Source organism: Mastigoproctus giganteus, chromosome 13 (assembly GCF_048544385.1).
Source record: "Mastigoproctus giganteus isolate SK-2022 chromosome 13, ASM4854438v1, whole genome shotgun sequence".
NCBI classification, from domain to species: domain Eukaryota; kingdom Metazoa; phylum Arthropoda; class Arachnida; order Uropygi; family Thelyphonidae; genus Mastigoproctus; species Mastigoproctus giganteus.
Genome location: NC_143587.1, coordinates 43,295,294 through 43,315,774, shown reverse-complemented (window position 1 = coordinate 43,315,774; position 20,481 = coordinate 43,295,294). Strand labels below are relative to the sequence as shown.

Below are 20,481 nucleotides of genomic sequence, written 5' to 3'. Positions count from 1 at the left end.
ACCCCTCCTCCCTTCCCATCCTGTCTATCCTTTCTGTATATGTTATACTCCCCAAATTCCAGTTCTGCATTCCTTATATCTGTGTGACACCACGTCTCTGATATCCCAACAATATCTGCCTTTGATGTTTTGAGCAATACCTCAAATTCATCAAATTTATTTACTAAACTCCTAGCATTTCAGTTCAACCTCATGAGGTTTTGTCAAAGATATACAGGAATTTTCCAGCAGGGATAAGGAGGTGAGTATCCTGTTGTATAATGCAATGGTTAGACCATATCTTGAGTACTGCACACAGGTCTGGAAACAAACTTCATTCCACCTGCAGTTTGAGAAACCTTGCCCTGTATAAACAGCCTCTACTTGTAGAATATGCAGACTTTCAGGTAATTCTCCAATGGGGCAAAGAAAACTTAGTTAACTTCAATCTCTCTAAGACTCAGTCCAGTCTTATTTCTTGCAAAAAAAGAGCCTCCTGCTCCTATGTTCATCTTCAGTGACACTCAGATTTCTAAACAAGATCACATATCACTACCAGGGTTACCTTGAATTCTAATCTCTCTCTCCTGGCATAAGCACATTGCAAATATATCTTCCTCTGCAATAAAAACTGGGTTTTCTCTTTTGTTCTCACCTTTTTCTTTTAAATAACCAATTACTTCGCAGAAATTTCAAATATGCCCTACCATGGAATATTGTTACCACATCCGGGGTGGTGCCCCCAAAACCCCTCAAACTTCTTCATTTCATTCAAAAGAGAAAAGTCAGGTTAATTAATGACCCATCTCTTTCAAAGTTTCTCCACTCTCTGTCTCATAGTTGCAGTTTTTGCTTCAAGCCTTTCTAGAGATACTTCCAAGGGTACTTGGAAGTATCTCTAGAAACTTCTGAACTTGAATCTGGAATTCCTCTACTTTCTTCCAAACCAGTCTAAGGCATGCCTCAATCCATTCACTGTCCAACTACAATCTCACAGAACTAAATTTTCTGCTTCCTCAGTTATCTATTCTACTTGTTTTCTAAAAAACCATTCACATCTAATGTCAACAAGTACTTTCTGTCCTCTCAGCTTTCAATTCATGAAGTACTATGAACTATAGGTCTAACACATTTCCTGTTTGAGATTTTCATTAAAAAAAATAGTAAGAAGCTGTAAACTGTAAAAACAAAGAAAGGATTCCAATCAATTCCTGATGGACAAATTTTCCCAAGAAAGATGTAGCCCCACAGACCTTTAAAAAGATGCTGAAAACTCCAGAAACGAGTCCAAAGGGTTCATCTGAAAAATTTTTCACATAACAAAAAACTTCAACTGAAAGTAACCTTGCATTTTAGTTATTTCATTTAATACATTTAATAATTCTAATTTTAACATTTATAGTGCCATAACTGCTTAAAATAGAGTAATACTTAATAAATATTCAGGGCTAAATCCTAAAACTGCAGGAAAATTTAAATATAGTAATATAAAAATATGGTCATTCTGGATGTTCAGGAACAAATTACCTATTTATAACATAGTGTTGGTGGGAAAATAATCCTTGATATTTTTCTTTTAACTTAACATGTACCCTCCACAGAACTAATCAAAGACAAATTTATTGAGGGATGCCTGTACTACTAATGACATACTTGGAATTTTACAGTCTGCAGCATTTTCTAGACATGAAAAATTTATTTTCCCTTGGACACAAGTTCATATTAATATTTTTTGCATTCACCCCTATTCTGTAAAGTTTATGCACTACAGACTCAGAATACCAATCCAACAGAATATTAAAACATACCTGGTGACTATTGGATCAGCTGCATGATTGGGTCCCCAGCGTCCTAGTCGACCACGACCTTTTAATCCTGTCCTTCCTTCAGGATTCAAAGGATAGCAATCCATTATTACATATTCTCCTATATGACTGCATCTGTTGATATTTCCATCTACACTATTCCACTTGGGATTAAATCCAACATCCCTAAATGAACATATTAAATCCAATTAAAAATTCTAGTTATAAAGTCTAACTTGTATTACACTGTAATTTCTTACATATGAATGCCAAGTTCGCTTAGCATATCAATTCAATACCAGTGGAATTGAATTGAATTGATATGACTGGCATTTTAATACCAGTGGAAGTTACAGCTCACCTTGGCAAAAAAAAAACTATTTCAAAGGTTAATGAGTTATTCGCATGGTGTACTTCTTGAATTTGCAGGAGAGAGAGGTTAAGAATGCACACAATAATCTTTTTCTTCATCACTAGTGCTCCTATCCAAACCTCTCCTACTATAAGTGTATTAAAAACAGTTTCCATATCAAAACATTAAAACCTGTCTTTCCCCTGAGAAAGACAAAGAGCTTTCTGGAATTATAATGAATTATATTTGTCAATCCTTTTTGTCAATTTAGTACTGATCTGCACTGTAAAGGCCAAAAACCACAACATATGGTTTGAGTGTACATAAACATTGGAAAACCTTCCTTCTAACAACCTCTATCACCTATAAGCATGCATGGGTGAAGTAACAAACACTCAGCAATCTGATTGGTCTCCCTTTAACTCACTATGCTTTCCAAAAATTATTCCATCTGTGAGTTACAGGATAAATTCATGATGAATGCTGTCTTTTTATGGTTAGTTACATATAGTAACTCACTAATGTATCATCACTTTAATTCTTAAATAATCTACAGTAACCTCTCTCTCTCAGTATTTATGTTTGGTATAATGAATTCAGGTAAACTGATTTAAGGTTACCTCATATTAATTTATTCGAATTCAATTTTGGCACAAATATTTGATAATATTTTAACTATAACACTTACTATTATATAGTATGGATTTATGCTTTGTAAAATGCCAATGAAATAGTTATGTGAGAAGGAAATCACATGAAGAACACTTGCATGTCTTTGCCAAAATAGATATGTCATAAAGATTCTTAGGTTTTTCCACAATATCTGTAAAATATGATCCCACTTTAATTAAAGTTTACAAAAATAAGGATGTATTATAATTAATAATTAGAGGATGTATTATAATTCTCACTTGTGCTTATTTTCAGTATTATTTTTAAATCTCAAAATTGGGACACACAACGGAACTTTGGAAGAATGTGACGTCACAAGGAAGTGATGGCCAAGGAAATGAAATACATGTTATCAGCATATCATTGCATGTAATTATCATGTGATGCAATGTGTGAATAACAACAAATCTTTCAATTCACTCTCCTCCCTGCCAAAGAGAAAAAATATCAATAATTTTGCTATATTTGATAAATATCATTTAGGCAGAGAATGTTTTATTTGCTTAAAATTTTAGGAGAAACGTATAAATAAAAGCCAAATTATGCAATTAAAATTGTCCCCCCACTGCAGCAGTGTCTGGATCTGATAAAAGCTTAACAAAGCCTCCTCTAGTATTTCATGGGCATTACATATAATAAATATGTCTATATTCACTTGTTATACATAACTGAGTGCTGCCTTTTCTTTTAAGCAAAAATGCTTAATGGCAAAATAAAAAATCCCCTACTGCCTTAACTATTATCTCTATACTGAGGCTCGTGCAATTTTTGTCTCTCTCAAAAAAGCAAAAATTTCTAAATTCTTGGCATCCTGCCTCTCCTCCAGTAAAAAGATTTTTTCCTCTAGGACTGATTATGCCTCTCCTCCTGACCTCTTTGCATGGCTTGAACACGTAGTCAGGTTTGATGACCCTTCATCTCTTCCTAATTTTTCTGTTTTACCCTCTAACCCTTCTGTGAGAATCTATTATCTCATTTCTCCTTTAATACTTCCAACCTCAAAACCACCATTAATAATTTCCCCTCTCTAATTCCACAGGGTCTGATAACATTCCTAACTTTGTTATTAAACTTTCCAGCACTTACATTTTAGAATTATTAATCTTCCAATTTAACAGATGTCTTACTAAAAACATTGTTCCTCCATCTTGACATAAATATCCTAAATTATTAAAAGACTGGCAGCCTATTGTCATATCCTCCTCATTGCTTAAATTGTTTCAAAGATCCATTCTGCTTCATTCCTTTCTCCCACATTCACTATGGGAAGAAGGATGTCTCTACTACCACTAATAACCCCAGGGACTCACATCTGGTGAGTATGGTCTTGGCACACCCAGGGTCTTGAGGTGGATATCATCATTCTTCTCTTTCTTGGTGATTCCTTTCTATTTCTCTTTCTCCCTCTCTCTCTCTCTTTTGGGGTAATTCAGAAATTTTTTTTTGGCTGGTGCAGCATAAGCCTCAGGCTTCCTTGCATCATATGGCTAATAATAATAATTTAAAGCGGTAACAATTGAAACCACAAGCAGTTCATCAATTTTCTCTATTTTTTAGAAATAGGCTTTTCATTCTTTATTTCAATTATTCATTCAACCTTCAGCAACATGACGCAAAATGGAAGCGTTATACATAATTGAAACCACAGAGTACCCTGTGGCTAAGGTCTCTAGTCCAAGTGTTGGACAAGTTTTTCATCTCCCGCGAACGCCAAATTTTTAATTATATTCAGCAGGTTTATTGACTTCATTGTTAGATTAAATTTTTTTTTCTATTTATAGCTTATAGACCTAGTCAAGCTCCGTGGTTTATTTTGAATTTAGATAGCGCGATTTTGAAAGTAATTAATACCTCGTGGCCGTAGATTTGCCGTTCGTAATTACCGCCTTTGTTATACAATACAACGTGTATCCCAAAATAGTTAATGTAAGGTTTAACGGAAAACTATATAGCGAGTACAGTAGTATCAATCACAGAGTAGTAAGATATTACATTGCAGTGTCCACCAACATCAATTGGATACACTTCCTTAGATTTTATTTTTTTAATTTTTAACGTATTCTTCATTATTTAACATAGTACATTGTGTTTTACGGAGATATTAAATAGGTTTAGTAGCATTCGTTAGCTTCTTATTTTGAATTTAACCAGCAATTTTTGGAAGTTAAGACTCCCGGTGTTGGCGCCAATATTGTTTGACTAGCCGCCATATTGTAGTCAATAAGAAATAACTTGACGTATATATATATATATATAGATCGAACAGATAGTGTAAGGTATAGAGTTAAACCAGATAGTGTAAGGTATAGAGTTAAACCAGATAGCATAATACGAAGCACTGTATTAGGAATCTGTTAGCTTATTTAGTATTATCAATTAATCAAAAATATTATTAATCTTATTAAATTTCATTGTTAATTAAATTGTATTTAAACGGAAATCATGACCCAGACTAGAGCTGCGAACCAAAGATCACAGACTAGCGAGAGTGCTGTGGTTTGGGGGAGAAACAAAGGGGGCGATTCTCCAAAGCATCACAGTCTCAAAAAATGTGTGAAATGTGAAATGTTTGCCAACCTTTCCACCATGATCTAGCCAAGGAGGATGCTTTGTGTGTGTGCTAGGTGTTTGGACTGTCAAGAAATTAGGCGCCAACTCAGCATTCTGATGGGCATCTATGAGAGCTTGAGGTGTAGGGTAAATGCCCTCGAAGAAATTAATATGAGGGGCCCATCAGGCTCTCAGCTGCCCAGCTCAAGGACAGAGCTCATTCCTGTGCACCAGGCAACACAGAGGCAATCTCCAAGGCAGAATGCGCTGGTCCCAAAGGTACTAGTTATTGTTGGTGACTCTATTGTCAGGGAGACGGGGAATATACTATGTAAGAAGAATAGGTGGAACAGCACCACGATATGTCTGCCAGGGGCAAAAGTTGTTGATTTTGTAGAGCAGATATCATCTTTTCAGGGCACAAAAGGTGATATTGTTGTACGCATTGGAACTAATGACATTAAGAGTAAGAGATCTGCAGATTTACTCAACAAGTACAGGTCAATGTGAAAAAAAGTCACGAGTTAGGATTGAATGTGAAAGTGTCTGCAATTCTGCCCAGATATGATAGGAGGGAGTATATGATGAGAGCCTTGTCAATCAATTCGGCCGTGGAAAGATTGTGCAAGGCTCAAGGGGTAGAATTTTTTTCAGCCTGGTCTGTGCTTATTGACAGGAGAGACTGCTTCTACAGGGATGGGATACACTTAAATGGAAAGGGTGCAAGAATATTTGGTGATGCTATCGAGGCAGTGTTAGGTGGGTTGGAAAACTGCTAGCAAGGGGGGGATACACAGACTAAAAGGTTAACAGTTAACAGTGGTCACAGGCAGAGGCAAAAGTGATTCTTGCAGTGCTTCTATTAAAATGGACAGAAATCTGGAAAGCAAGGTAATGGAGATTTCCAGGACCGCTGGGAGTCATAGTGGAACAAGTAAATACATGGGCTGTGTTATAGTGGCTAGGATCAGGAACAGGTTTTTTTTTGGTAGTTGTTGGCGCATAGGCTTCCGTGGCCATAATGCACCTCCCAAGGTTTTTGCAGTACTTTGATCCTAGCCCGAGGCAGGAATCGAAACCGCGACCTTTGGGTTGCCAGGCAGGCACTTTACCCACCCGGCTAGCCCAGTCGGCTCAGGAACAGGTGCATGTATACTTGCATGTACACCAATGCTAGGAGTATAGTTAATAAATTTGATGAGCTTGAAGTGCTAGTCAAGACATCAAAGGCAGATATTGTTGGGATATCAAAGACGTGGTGTCACACAGATATAGGCAGTGCAGAGTTGGAATTTGGGGAGTACAATGTGCATAGGAAGGGTAGACAGGATAGGAAGGTAGGAGGAGGTTATGCTGTTAGTTAAGAAACACAAAATCTAAGGAAGTGCATCCAATAATTGATGTTGGTGGATAATGCAGTGTTGACTCTGTTTGGTGTGAAATAAGCACTGGGAAAGGAAAAATGAGAGTAGGTGTGTGTGTGTGTGTGTGTGTGTGTGTGTGTGTGTGTGTGTGTGTGTGTGTGTGTGTGTGTGTGTGTGTGTGTGTGTGTGTGTGTGTGTGTGTGTGTCATAGGCCTAATGAATCTGATGAGTATAATGAGCAATTGTGCAGAGAAATAGGGTGGGCCAGTAAATCAGAATGTCTTATAATGGGAGATTTTAACTTTCCAGATATTGACTTGAACTTGTGGGTTGGTCACTAGCACACTAGCAAGACTTTTGTGGATTGTGGACTTCTGGTTGCCTCTTGAACAGAAACATGTTTGAGAGACAACCACAGGGAGTAATACTCTTGATCTGATTATCAGTAGTGATTCTTCGTGCATTAAGAATCTACAGATAAAGGAACCACCGGGTGACAGGGATCATAATGTACTAATACTAGGTGGCAGAAGACTCTCATCAACCGGTGCAATACCACCACATGGTGAGATCCAACCTTCGTTACATTTCGAGGGTACAGCTCTAAAACAGTATTCGCAGGCCGGCCGCTAGTTAGTACACCGGACCGAACCTATTAGTAACTCTTTAGGAAGCTTCCGGTTCAGCTAGTGTACAATATTGCTACCTCTACCCTGCTAGATAGTGACTGGAGAGAGTCCGACTAGTGTGTATGCGGTGGCATTGTCGAGGCCACATTATGTCAAGGATCTGGGTATATTCTTACCATGTGTACATCGTATCCAAAAATTTCATTACTTCATACAGCATGTCCCCCCACTTTTTCTCACTATTGAATACACTACGAATTGTCAAACTAACAGAGTAAGCTTATCTGCGAAAAGATCTAAACCTCCCAAACACTTCCTAGTTCATTTCACAAATATATATGTGGTCTCATTTCTAATCTCAATGATGTCCATTTCCACTTGCAGTCTGCCAAACCCCATGTACTTTTTCTGACAGAAACTCAGTTATCGGTTGATTCAACTATTGCTCATCTCAGTTGCCCAAATTATTCGCTATATGATTCCTTCCATCTCAAAGGTGGTAAATGTGCATATGTCTGTTCCGATATTCCCTGTCGGAGACTTGATAATTTGGAATCTCCTCTCTTTGATCTTCTCTGGCTTAAAATCTTTCTATCTCATTGTGTCAAATTCATCTGTTGTCTCTACCGTTTTCCCAACTCCACTAATCACTTGGAGCTCTTTGACTTCCTCTCTTTGCAACTTGACTTTCTCCAGTCCAACTTTCCTAACAGTGAGGTAATTTTCCTTGGTGATTTTAATGTTCACAACTCCAGCTGGCTTCCGTTTTCTAGTCACACCGACCCAGCTGGTCGAGATGCTGAGGCGTTTGCAATTACTAATGACCTTGCATAGATTGTTCATTTACCTACAAGAATACCGGACAATCCTAATCATAGAGCCAATACGCTTGATCTTTTTCTCACAAACAACCCTTCTAAGTACACGGTCAAAGTGAGAGGTCCTTTAGGCACTTCAGATCACAACTTGGTGATTGTCTCTTCTCCAATGGAACCTTTATCTCATGGCTATTCCCAACCTCATGTTGTTTGGCATTACAAGATTCCAAAATGGGATGACCTGCGAGACTTCTTTTCTTCTTTTCCTTGGTCGGATTACTGTTTAAAAACTTCTGATGTCAACGTTTGCTCAGATCGTGTCAGTGAAATTATTCTTGCAGGAATGGAATCCTTTATCCCCACTCCACTTTAAAATCTCGTCCTTTATCTAAATCTTGGTTTTCCAATAAATGTGCTAAGGCTGTTCAAGAGAAGAATGCTGCATATCGTAATTGGCTTGTTTCTAATTCTTCAGTTTCATTTTCTGCCTACACCAAAGCTCGCAACAATTGTAAAGCAGTTATTAATCAGTCCAAACTAGAGTTTGAACAGGCTAAGGGTATAAAATGTGCTTCTTGCCCTAATGGTAGCGGAGCATTCTGGTCTCTTGCCAAAGCTATTGGCCACAGCTTTCGCCCATCTCTGCTCCCACCTCTTTCCAAACCAGATGGTTCTGTTGTCACTTAAGCCAAGGATAAAGCTGACCTGCTAGCATCCCATTTTTCTTCCAACTCATGTATTAATGATCTTGGTAAAACACATCCCACCATTCCCAACACGCTCCATGCAATGCTTCCTGTGGTCTTCCGTCAAAAGGATGTCAGAAGGATTTTGATGAATCTTGATGCTAAGAAAGCTCCAGGTCCCGATGGTATTTCTCCACTTGTTCTCAAAACCTGTGCTCCTGAACTTACTCCAATTCTTTGCTGCCTTTTTTCACTTTCTTATTCCAAAGGTGTTTTTCCTTCTGCTTGGAAATTTGCTCATATCCAGCCAGTTCCTAAAATGGGTGACAAATCCCTCCCATCCAATTATCGTCCCATTGCAATTACTTCTACTCTTTCTAAAGTAATGGAGAAATCAATTAACCGCCAACTCTTAAACCACCTAGAAACCTTCCGTATGATCAATGATCGCCAGTATGGATTCCATCAGTGTCGATCCACTGGTGATATTCTGGCTTATGTTACCCATTTATGGACTAATTCAATGGAAAGGTTTGGTGAAACACAAGTGGTTGCTCTTGACAGCTCAAAGGCTTTCGATTGTGTTTGGCATAAAGGTCTTCTAAACAAGCTTCCATCTTATGGTTTGCCAACTGTTTTTAGTAATTGGTTATCCAGTTTTCTCTCTGATCGCTCACTGAGGGTGATGGTAGATAGCTCTCTGTCTTCTAACTTCTCCACTAATGCAGGTGTCCTCCAAGGTTCAGTTCTTTCCCCCACTCTTTTCCTCTTGTATATTAATGTCCTTCTTCCATTGACTGGAAATCCTATCCATAGTTTTGCCGATGATAGCACATTGCATTCCACTTTCCATTTTGAGAAAACTTGTCCTGCTCAATCAGCTTCAATTTCTCGAAAATCTGCTACCAATTCCTTAAACGCCGATCTTCAAGTAATTCTCCAGTGGGGCAAAGACAAATTCGTTGATTTCAACCCTTCTAAAACTCAGTCTTGCCTTATATCTCGCAAAAAGGATTCTTCTGCTCCTATGCTTATCTTTAGTGACACTCCGATTTCTAGGCAAAATGATATATCTCTTTTGGGGATTACCCCGACTTCTAATTTCTCTTGGCACACGCACATTACAAATATTGCTTCCTCTGCATCTAAAAAACTTGGTTTTCGCTTTCGCTCTCGGCGTTACTTTTCTTGCAAACAGCTGCTCACTCTGTATAAATCGCAAATCCACCCTGCCATGGAATATTGTTCCCACATCTGGGGTGGTGCCCCCAAAACCTCTCTCAGGCTTCTGAGAGAGGTTTTGGTTCCATTCAGAAGAGGTTCCATTGATTCCATTCAGAAGAGGTTCCATTGATTCCATTCAGAAGAGGTTCCATTGATTCCATTCAGAAGAGGTTCCATTGATTCCATTCAGAAGAGAGCAGTTAGGTTAATTAATGATTCATCTCTAACAGAATCTCTCCACTCGCTGTCTCATAGACGTACTGTTTCTGCTGCATGCCTCTTCTACAGATACTTCCATGGGCACTGTTCTTCTGAATTGGCTTCTGTAATTCCCGCTCTCTCTTTCAAAACAGTCCGAACGCATGCCGCCACCAGCCAACATCCATTTACTGTCCAACTTCAAACTCACAGAACCAACTTTTCATCTTCCTCATTTATTTATTCAACTGCCGTTTTATGGAACAACCTTCCTTCGTATTTTCTGAAAATTACAGTCTACAGAAGTTCAAATCTGTCAACAAATATCTTCTTTCGTCTTCTCAACCTCCACCCAAGCATGGTACTAAGTACTATAGGTTCTAATACCTCTTGTGTTTGGGGTTTAAATAAAAAAAAAAAAAAAAATGTAAAAATTATATATCCTACTTTAGTCATCACAGACCAATACTTTCAGTAACTGATATGTAATTATTATTAATAAAATAAAAACATTGTTATATTCTGCATGAAATTTATTAATATTTGAAAATTAAAACATTTTTAATGCCTTCCAATGACTCTTAAATGTAAAACACATTAAATATGCTAGCAGCAGGACACATTATGCTCCTGGTACAGATTTTTTTTAAAATTTATTTTTAGGTATAGCTGCCATGCACAGTATTACAACTATGGTTTGTCTCAAAATTGCTTTATACAGTAGAATTAAAACTTTCCTATTTCTGCAAGCAGCTGTTGAATAAATCACTGATGGGACATCATGGGTCCTCCTCACTACTGTTTCTGCACTGTATCAAGAATTTCGTTTCAGTATGGATTATAACTCAAAAGCCCTTTCTTCCACCAACATCTGCAAGTGTATAAGTTATTCAGAACTTATTTCAGTAGCATAAATGGCATTTTTTGTGGCATTAAAACATAACTTCCTCTTATTATTATTATTATTAGCCATATGGTGCAAGGAAGCCCGAGGCCTATGCTAGCAGCATAGCAGCCAAATAAAATTCCCCAAGTTACCCTGAGAAACAGAGAGAGAGAGAGAGAGAGAGAGAGAGAGAGAGAGAGAGAGAGAGAGAGAGAGAGAGAGAGAGAGAGAGAGAGAGAGAAGGAAATCACCAAGAAAGAGAAGAATGATAATATCCAGCTAGGACCCTGGGTGTGCCAAGCCCATACTCACCAGATGTGAGCCCTATCTGATCATCCAAGTCATTCTAAAGGAGCACCCATCATTAATTATCTCTCAATGTTCATGTCATCTACAAATTTTGATGTAATAACCAATAGCCCTCCATCAGCGTCATTTAAGAAAACCAGAATTGTGTACTGTTAACACATATACCAGCGCTAATATGGTCTGTAACTAAGCTTGAGTCTCATGGCAACTGAAATCAAAATTAGATATATTTGTGTTTAAAAATAAAATGATTTTATACATAAAACATATTAAATATCATATAAACGGAGAAAAATATAATAAGACTTACCCTATATCTGGATCAACCCATGGTTTTGGATCTGAATATGTCAGAGTGAATAATGGTGGATCATACTGTGGCCATTCCACTGACCATGAAACATACTCATTCGGCACTGCCAAACGCTTGATATTAATGCCATATGGATATGGTGCATTTCGACATTTAGTATGCAATGCCATTGCGGAACCTGTAAGAAAATTTAATATTTATGTAATGAATGATGCAAAAAATGAAGGTAGAAAAAAGTTTCATATTAATTTTGGATATTATTATTATTAGCTATACGGTGCAAGGAAGCCTGAGGCTTATAAAAAATAAAATTCCCTAGTTACCCTGAGAGAGAGAGAAGTAGAAGGGAATCACCAAGAAAGAGAAGAATGATGATATCCAGCTCAGGACCCTTGGTGTGCCAAGCCCATACTCACCGGATGTGAGCCCCCCCAGGGTTTATATATATATATTAGTATTAGTACTGGCAAAATGGTACATGATACAGTATAATCCAAAGAAAACAAAATAAATGCGACTAATGTGACCTTCCTTCATTTACCTATTTCTTTCAAGCATTTGTCCACCAATCCTTTTAATTTACATAAATGTCCAGTAGGAGTAGTTAGCACTTCATTTCAACAATCAATCACTCTTTAAACTAAAGGAAAATTTTTAGACTTGTATTCTACGATCATCCCTTCTTAATTTAAAACTTATGTCCACTTTTGTATGTCACATACCTTCAACACCTCAGTATGGACACCCTGCAGATGCCTGATTTTCAAACAGGCATCTGCAGGGTGTCCATACTGAGGTGAACCATAACTAACAGAACTCGAATCTCTCGTGATAAGAATACCCCTTTCAGCCCTTAGCCAATCTTGTCACTCTTCTGTGTACAATCTTCAACAAGGTTATAATTTTCCTAAAATTGAGTCGTCAAGCTTGCATACAGTATTCAACCTTTCCTTTATATAAAGGAATAATCACCTCTTTATCTACTGGTAGAATTTCTATATATCACTGCCAGAACCCACAAGCTGTCCTAGCAGACTTCTTCTAACCCTGCCTCTTGTGCCAGCCTGTTGATGTCTTCTACAACGTTTCATTGTGGCTTAAATCCTCTGAAGTCATGCATGAAATCTGGGAAAAGTTTACGCCACACTCCATTTAGACAATTGACAGTCACTTCTTGACAGGCTGTATTAATGTGATTGATGCCCTTTAAGACATCAAATGACTGCCAATATTCTCTTATGGTAACGTTAGACATGTCTAAAGCTTTTACCATTTCTGTAAATATTTGCCGTAGGTAATAAGTTTTAAGGATGGCTATTACTCCCTGGTCCACAGGTCGCAAAACTGATGTCGTATTAGGGGGCCATGTAGACAACATTTATCATTAAGAGGCATTCTGACTTCACCCAGATTTGTAGAATGTCCAGGGGTATTGTCCAAAAGAAGAATAGTCTTGGTTGGTAAAGTTTTGTCATTGCAGAATTTGAGAACAGCGGGGCTAAAATAGTTGGTGTACCAATCCAAGAAGACATCCTGTGTCACCAAAGCCTTCTTGTTTGACTTCCAGTACACAGGCAACGTGGCTTTAAGTCTTTCATAACACGTGGTGTTTCTGAGTGGTACACCAATGGCTTCAATTTTAAATTGCCTGACATATTTGCTCCCAACAAAAGTGTCAGCCTGTCTTTTGATGCTTTGAACCCAGGAGCTGACTTTTCTTCATGGGCAATGAAGGTTCTTGAGGGCAACTTTTTCCAATAAAGGCCCATTTCATCAACATTGAATATGAGATCTGAAGGATATTCACCCTCCTCCTCTACTGTGGCCTGAAACTCTGCAGGGAATGCGGCAGCCACCTCAGCATCTACTGCCTTGTCGGTAATTTTCAAACTTCTGCATTTGGCTCTTGCTTTAAATCTCATGAACTAGTCCTTGCTAGCCAAAAATATTTCATTGCACTCCCTCCTTTCTTCTTTAAGTCTTCAAAAATTGCCTTAGCCTTTTCAGTTATTGCAGTTGGGTCAAGGGAATGTTTTTTGGTTCAAATCATTGACCTGAAGTGTCAGCAATTTCTCCTTTTTTCTAAAAGTTTACTTTTGCTGTAACTAACTTGTAGTAGTAGTAGTAGTAGAGGCTTGTGATGGAAGAAAGCAAATTTATGTAGCATCAGCCAAAAAAAAAACATTTCACACATCATTCCCCCTAAACATTTGTCCTTTCACCCATCATTACCTCTAAACATTTGTCCAGTTCCTCCTTGAATTTATTTCAGCTATCAACTTTCACAACGACAGATGGAAGCTTGTTCCAGCAATCAACCACCTGCTGGCTAAAGGGAAATTTCCGCACATGTATTCTACAACTGTCTTTCCTCAATTTGAATTTATGCCCGCTCAGGTTGGTAATCTGAGCAAGAGTAAAAATCTCATCAGAACTAAGCCTGCTCAACCCATTAAAGGCCTTATACACCTCAATCAGATTACCTGGCAGATGCCTAGTCTCCAGACGTTGACAATTTTCAGAACTTAAAAACCATTCTTGGTAAGACCACCCTTTCGTTGCCCTCACCAATCTTGTTGCCCTTCTCTGTATTCGCTCAAGCAACTCTACATCCTTCCTAAAATGAGGCCTCCAGACCTGTGCACAGTACTCAAGGCATGGCCTGACCATCACCTTATACAAAGGAATAATCACACCCATTTCCCTATCCCATGATCTGCTCTGGTAGCCTCTCAGCATTGCTCAGTAAATTAAATTTCGTATCTGAATGCACAATTATTCCCAGATCTTTTTCATTTTCTACCACCCTAAGTGTAGTAACACACAGTTGGTATGTTTCTCTGGGGTTACTTACCCATATGCAGTACTTTGCATTTGTCAATGTTAAACTTCTCAGCCCATCTGCCCAAATTTTTTAGATCCTGTTGCATAGCACACTGCCATTACTGTCATTAACAGCCCTGCCAACCTTTGTATCATCTGCAAACTTTGACATTAAGCATGATATACCTTTATCAGTATCACTGACAAATATACAAAACAACAGTGGGCCCAACACCAAACCTGGGGGACTCCACTAATAACATTAGTCCACAAAGAGCAGTGTACATTGATTACCACTCTATCTTATCCCATTCAACCCACCCTTTTATCTATTGTAGCAACTTACCTTAAATACCAGACTGCTCCAATCTGTACAGTAGCCTTCCATACGCAACAGTGTCAAAAGCTTTCCTGAAATCCAAGTATATGATATCAAAATTATTTTTTGCATCCAGTTTCTTTGTAACCACATCATAGTATCCAATCGAATTTGTCAGACGAGACTTTCCCTTTCAGAGTAAGTGCTACTTGTGTAGCACTTTGCATCAATTGTTTTATTTTATCAGCATTCTTTATAATTGTAGTAATAGTCAATGGAGGCATATTCATAGGCCTACATACATTAGGGTGGCTTTCACCAGCTTCCATCCTTTGAATAACCTCCATCATATTTTCCAATGTGATAAATCAATAAGCCTTTTTCACACTTTCATTTGCACTAGGATTCGTTGAACTTCTTTTACCAGACATGGCATCTCTTTATTCTATTAAATTAAAAAATTTATAACACAATTGGCAAAAACTGCACACGGCTATCACTATTATTAATTATTATTTAATTTATGAATAGCACAATTAATAAAAAATGTTAGTATAATAAATTTCCAACACGCGTAAATGGCGTAAACAACCACCAACTGAATGTTTTACCACATGGACTTTTACCACCCACATCAATGAGTGGCTACTTTGAGGGCGGGAACCTTTCCCATCTCTGATTGGCTATGATACGGACACGCTAATTACTGATTAGTTCAGATTGTTCTTGATCACATGAACAGTGTTTGATACATAGTACAGTACGATGCAGATAAATTTTGTCTGACCTGACAATTTTAAATTTTCAATTTATAAAAAAATTGCAAAAATAAATAAATAAAAATGGCCTTGTGGTTAGTGACCAGTGCTATTGAGAATCAGTGCAAATCAGATTGGCGCAAAATGAGGACTAACTGTATACACACACACTATTTAAATATTTAAACCATTTTAATCAAATATAAGAATTAACACAATTTCTGTTCACAAACTGGCAGCTTAATAAGTTTCCCTCCAAAACTGAAGCTTTTTCATACCAGTTAAAATAGTATTTTCAAAGAAGAAGTTAAGAGGTCAATGGATGGCACAAGCTAATATAAATATAATATTATGCATCGCATAAGCCAACAGTAAGAAAATCAAATTAACCATAAAAAAAGTAGTCAAGAGTCCCTTGATTACTTGCGAATGTCCAAATACCAACTGCCACTATCACCTACCCCTTATGAGAAGGGGTTGATTAGAAATAAATAATTTTAACTTCAATGATGTCCATTTCCACTTACAGTCTGCCAAACCTCATATGCTTCTTCTGACAGAATCTCAGTTACTGGTTGATTCAACCACTGCTCATCTCAGTTGCCCAAATTATTCGCTGTATGATTCCTTTCACCTCAAAGGTGGGACTTGTGCATATGTCCGTTCCAATATTCCCTATCAGAGACTTGGTAATTTGGATTCTCCTCTTTTCGATCTTCTCTGGCTTAAAATCTCTCAATCTCATTCTGGCAAATTCATCTGTTGTCTCTACTGTTCTCCCAACTCCACTAATCACTTGGAACTCATTTGACTTCCTCTCCTTGCAACTTGACTCTCTCCAGTCCAACTTTCCTAACAGTGAGGTAATTTTCCTTAGTGATTTTAATGTTCACAGCTCCAGCTGGCTTCCATTTTCTAGTCACACAGACTCAGCTGGTCGAGATGCTGAGGCTTTTGCAATTACCGATGACCTTGCACAGATTGTTCATTTACCTACAAGCATACCGGACAATCCTAACCATGCATCCAACATGCTTGATCTTTTTCTCACAAACAACCCTTCTAAGTACACGGTCGAAGTGAGTGGTCCTTTAGGCACCTCAGATCACAACTTGGTGTTTGTCTCTTCTCCAATGGAGCCTTAACTCATGGTTATTCCCAACATCATGTTGTTTGGCATTACAATAATGCAAAATGGGATGACCTGTGAGATTTCTTTTCTTCTTTTCCTTGGTCGGATTACTGTTTCAAAACTTCTGATGTCAATGTTTTCTCACATTGTGTCAGTGAAATTATTCTAAGGTTGTTCAAGAGAAGAATGTTGCATATCGTAATTGGCTTGTTTCCAATTCTCCAGTTTCATATTCCGTCTACACCAAAGCTGGAAAAAATTGTAAAGAAGTTATTATAATCAGTCCAAACTAGATTTGAACAGGCTAAGAGCAGAAAACTTGCTTCTTGCCTGAATGGTAGCTGAGCTTTCTGGTCTCTTGGCAAATGATATTGGCTGCAACTTTTGCCCATCTCTGTTCCCTCCTCTGTTACAACCAGATGGTTTTGTTGTCACTTCTGCCAAGGATAAAGCTGACCTGCTAGCATCCCATTTTTCTTTCAACTCATGTATTAATGATTTTGCTAAAACACCTCCCACCATTCCCAACACACTCCATTCAATGCCTCATGGGGTCTTCCGTCAAAAGGATGTCAGAAGGATTTTGACGACCCTTGATGCTAAGAAAGCTCCAGGTCCTGATGATATTTCTCCATTTGTTCTCAAAACCTGTGCTCCTGAACTTACTCGTGTTCTTTGCCATCTTTTTTCACTTTCTTATTCCAAAGGATTTTTTCCTTTTGCTTGGAAACTTGCTCATATCCAGCCAGTTTCTAAAAAGAGTGACAAATCCCTCTTGTCTAATTATCATTTCATTGCAATGACTTTTATGCTTTCTAAAGTAATCGAGAAATCAATTAACAGCCAACTCTTAAACTACCTAGGAACCTTCCATCTGATCAATGATCATCAGTATGGATTCCGTCAGAGTCGATTCACTGGTAATATTCTGGCTTATATTACCCATTTATAGACAAATTTGATGTAAAAGTTTGGTGAAAAGCAAGCAGTTGCTCTTGACATCTCAAAGTCTTTCGATCGTGTTTGGCATAAAGATCTTTTAAACAAGCTTCCATCTTATGGTTTACCAACTGTTTTTTGTAACTGGTTATCCAGTTTTCTCTCTGATCACTCACTGAGGGTTATGGTAGATGGCTCCCAGTCTTTTAACTTCTCTACTAATGTTAGTGTCCTCCAATTTTCAGTTCTTTCCCTCACTCTTTTCCTCTTGTATGTTAATGACTTTCTTCCATTGACCGGAATTCTTATCTATAGTTTTGCTGATAATAGCACATTGCATTCCACTTACCAGTTTGAGAAAACTGGACCTTGACCTGCTCAATCAGCTTCAACATCTCGAATATTCGCTACCAATTCCTTAAATGCTGATCTCCAGGTAATTCTCCAGTGGAGCAAAGACAACTTAGCCAATTTCTATCTTAATAAAACACAGTCCCGTCTTATATCTCGCAAAAAGGATTCTTCTGCTCCTATGCTTATCTTTGGTGATACTCCGATTTCTAGGCAAGATGATATATCTCTTTTGGGGATTACCCTGACTTCTAATCTCTCTTGGCACAAGCACATTACAAATATTGCTTCCTCTACATCTAAAAAACTTGGTTTTCTCTTTCGCTCTGGGCATTACTTTTCTTCCATTCAGAAGAAGGCAGTTAGGTTAATTAATGACTTATCTCTAACAGAGTCTCTCCACTCTCTCTGGCTCATAGATGTACTGTTTCTGCTGCATGCCTTTTCTACAGATACTTTCATGGGCACTGTTCTTCTGAATTGGCTTCTATAATTCCCGGTCTTTCTTTCAAAGCAGTCTGAACACCTGCCATCACCAGCCAACATCCATTTATTGTCCAACTTCAAACTCACAGAACCAACTTTTCATCTTCCTCGTTTATTCATTCCACTGCTGTTTCTGGAACAACCTTCCTTCATACATATTTCCTGAAAATTACAGTCTAGTGACATTAGACTGTAATGTCACTAGACTGTAATCATTAGATTGAACAGAAGTTCAAGTCTAATGTCAACAAATATCTTCTTTTGTCTTCTCAACCTCCAACTCATGCACGGTACTAAGTACTATAGGTTCTAATATCTCTCGTGTTTGGCGTTTTCATAAAAAAAAAAAAACTATCATGGCTACTGTTATAACAACAGTTATACGAGTAGACATAATGGGCAGAAAAGGCAATTAGAAAATAACGAACAGCATGCAAACCCCAAAACTCATTATATATTCATAGAACTGTAACACACATTTTTGAAAGGGGGGGGGATGTCCAAAAAACACAAGAAAAATGTGATTATCCAAGAGCTGACTGCGACGCTAACGAACGAGTCAACTAACCAGTCAACGAACGAATCTGCTATATCATACAGATAGGACGGGGGGGGGGTCGAGGAATTATGCTCTTAATTTAGAAAGAAGGACATAGAATCTAAGGAAGTACACCAGTCAGTGGACTAGCCAAAGCAAAATTGAGTCAGTCTGGTGTGACATAAGCACTGGAAAAATAAAAATTGAGAGTAGAAGTGTGTTATAAACCAAATGACTGTGATTAGTATAATGAACAGTTCTACAGACAAATAGAGCAAGACAAGTTTGCAAGGCACAAATGGCAAGAAATGGGAAAAGAGTAAACAATCACAAGGCTTTTCTTCGTTATGCTTTAAAGGACAAGAGTACTACTTTCCACTGACCCATGGACCACACTGGCCCAGTCTGTAGACTGGCATTGAAAAATGCTAATCAAGACAGGAATGCAGCAATATAGCAATCACAGAATGGTTTTATTAAGGGACAATCTTGTCTGATCAATCTAACTGAAACTGTGACACAATAACACAGAACATGGATGAAAAAAATAATTTTTACATCATATACTTAGATTTCAGGAAAGATTTTAATACTGTTGCACATAAAAGATTGGCGCCTCTGTAGCCAGGTGGAAAGGAGCAGCAGTGCGTAGCACAGCTTCTTTAGCATTAGCATTAGTAGAGGCATTTGATGCAAGAAAGCAAGCTTATGCGGCATCAGCCAAAACAAAAAAAAAAAAAAAACCACTTCCACTTCACCCCTCTGTTCATTCGAAATACCTGTCCAGCTGAGCCTTAAACTTATTTAGGCTATCAACTTCCACGACAAGGGATGGAAGTCTGTTCCACCAACCAACCACCCGCTGGCTAAAGGCAAATTTCCGCACGTCTATCCTACATCTGTCTTTCCTCAATTTGAATTTATGCCCTCTCAGGTGATTATTCTGAGCAAGAGGAAGAATCTCATCAGCATTGAGCATGCCCAAACCATTCAAGGCTTTATACACCTCTATTAGATCATCTCGCTGGTGCCTAGTCTACAGACACTGTTATTTGCAAAACTTAAGCCTTTCTTCGTAAGAGCACCCCTTTGTTCCATTCACTAATCTTGTTGCCCTTCTCTGTACTCGTTCCAGCAGCTCTACATCCTTCTTGAAATGAGGCCTCCAGACCTGTATACAGTACTCTAGGTGTGGCCTGACCATTGCCTTATACAAGAGAATAATCACCTCCTTATCCCTGCTAGAAAAATTCCTATATATCATTGACAATACACCATGAGCTACTCTTGCAGCCCGTCTGCACTGCTCAGAGAACTTCATATCTGCCTGCACAACCAGCCCCAGGTCCC

General features: G+C 38.2%; 1 protein-coding gene across 4 annotated transcripts in view; it reads right to left on the bottom strand.

Moving 5' to 3' along the window:
* The window catches only part of LOC150075992 (ADP-ribose pyrophosphatase), a 99,209-nt gene that overhangs the window by 52,943 nt on the left and 25,785 nt on the right, over nt 1–20,481 (bottom strand). For all 4 annotated transcript variants that reach the window (XM_090388118.1, XM_090388119.1, XM_090388121.1 and 1 more), the window contains exons 3-4: nt 11,783–11,963; nt 1,788–1,970 (exon numbers count right to left, since the gene is read on the bottom strand). In XM_090388118.1, the coding sequence (XP_090244244.1) occupies nt 1,788–1,970; nt 11,783–11,955 (356 nt within the window). In that variant the 5' untranslated portion in view covers nt 11,956–11,963. The remainder of the gene's footprint in view (nt 1–1,787; nt 1,971–11,782; nt 11,964–20,481) is intronic.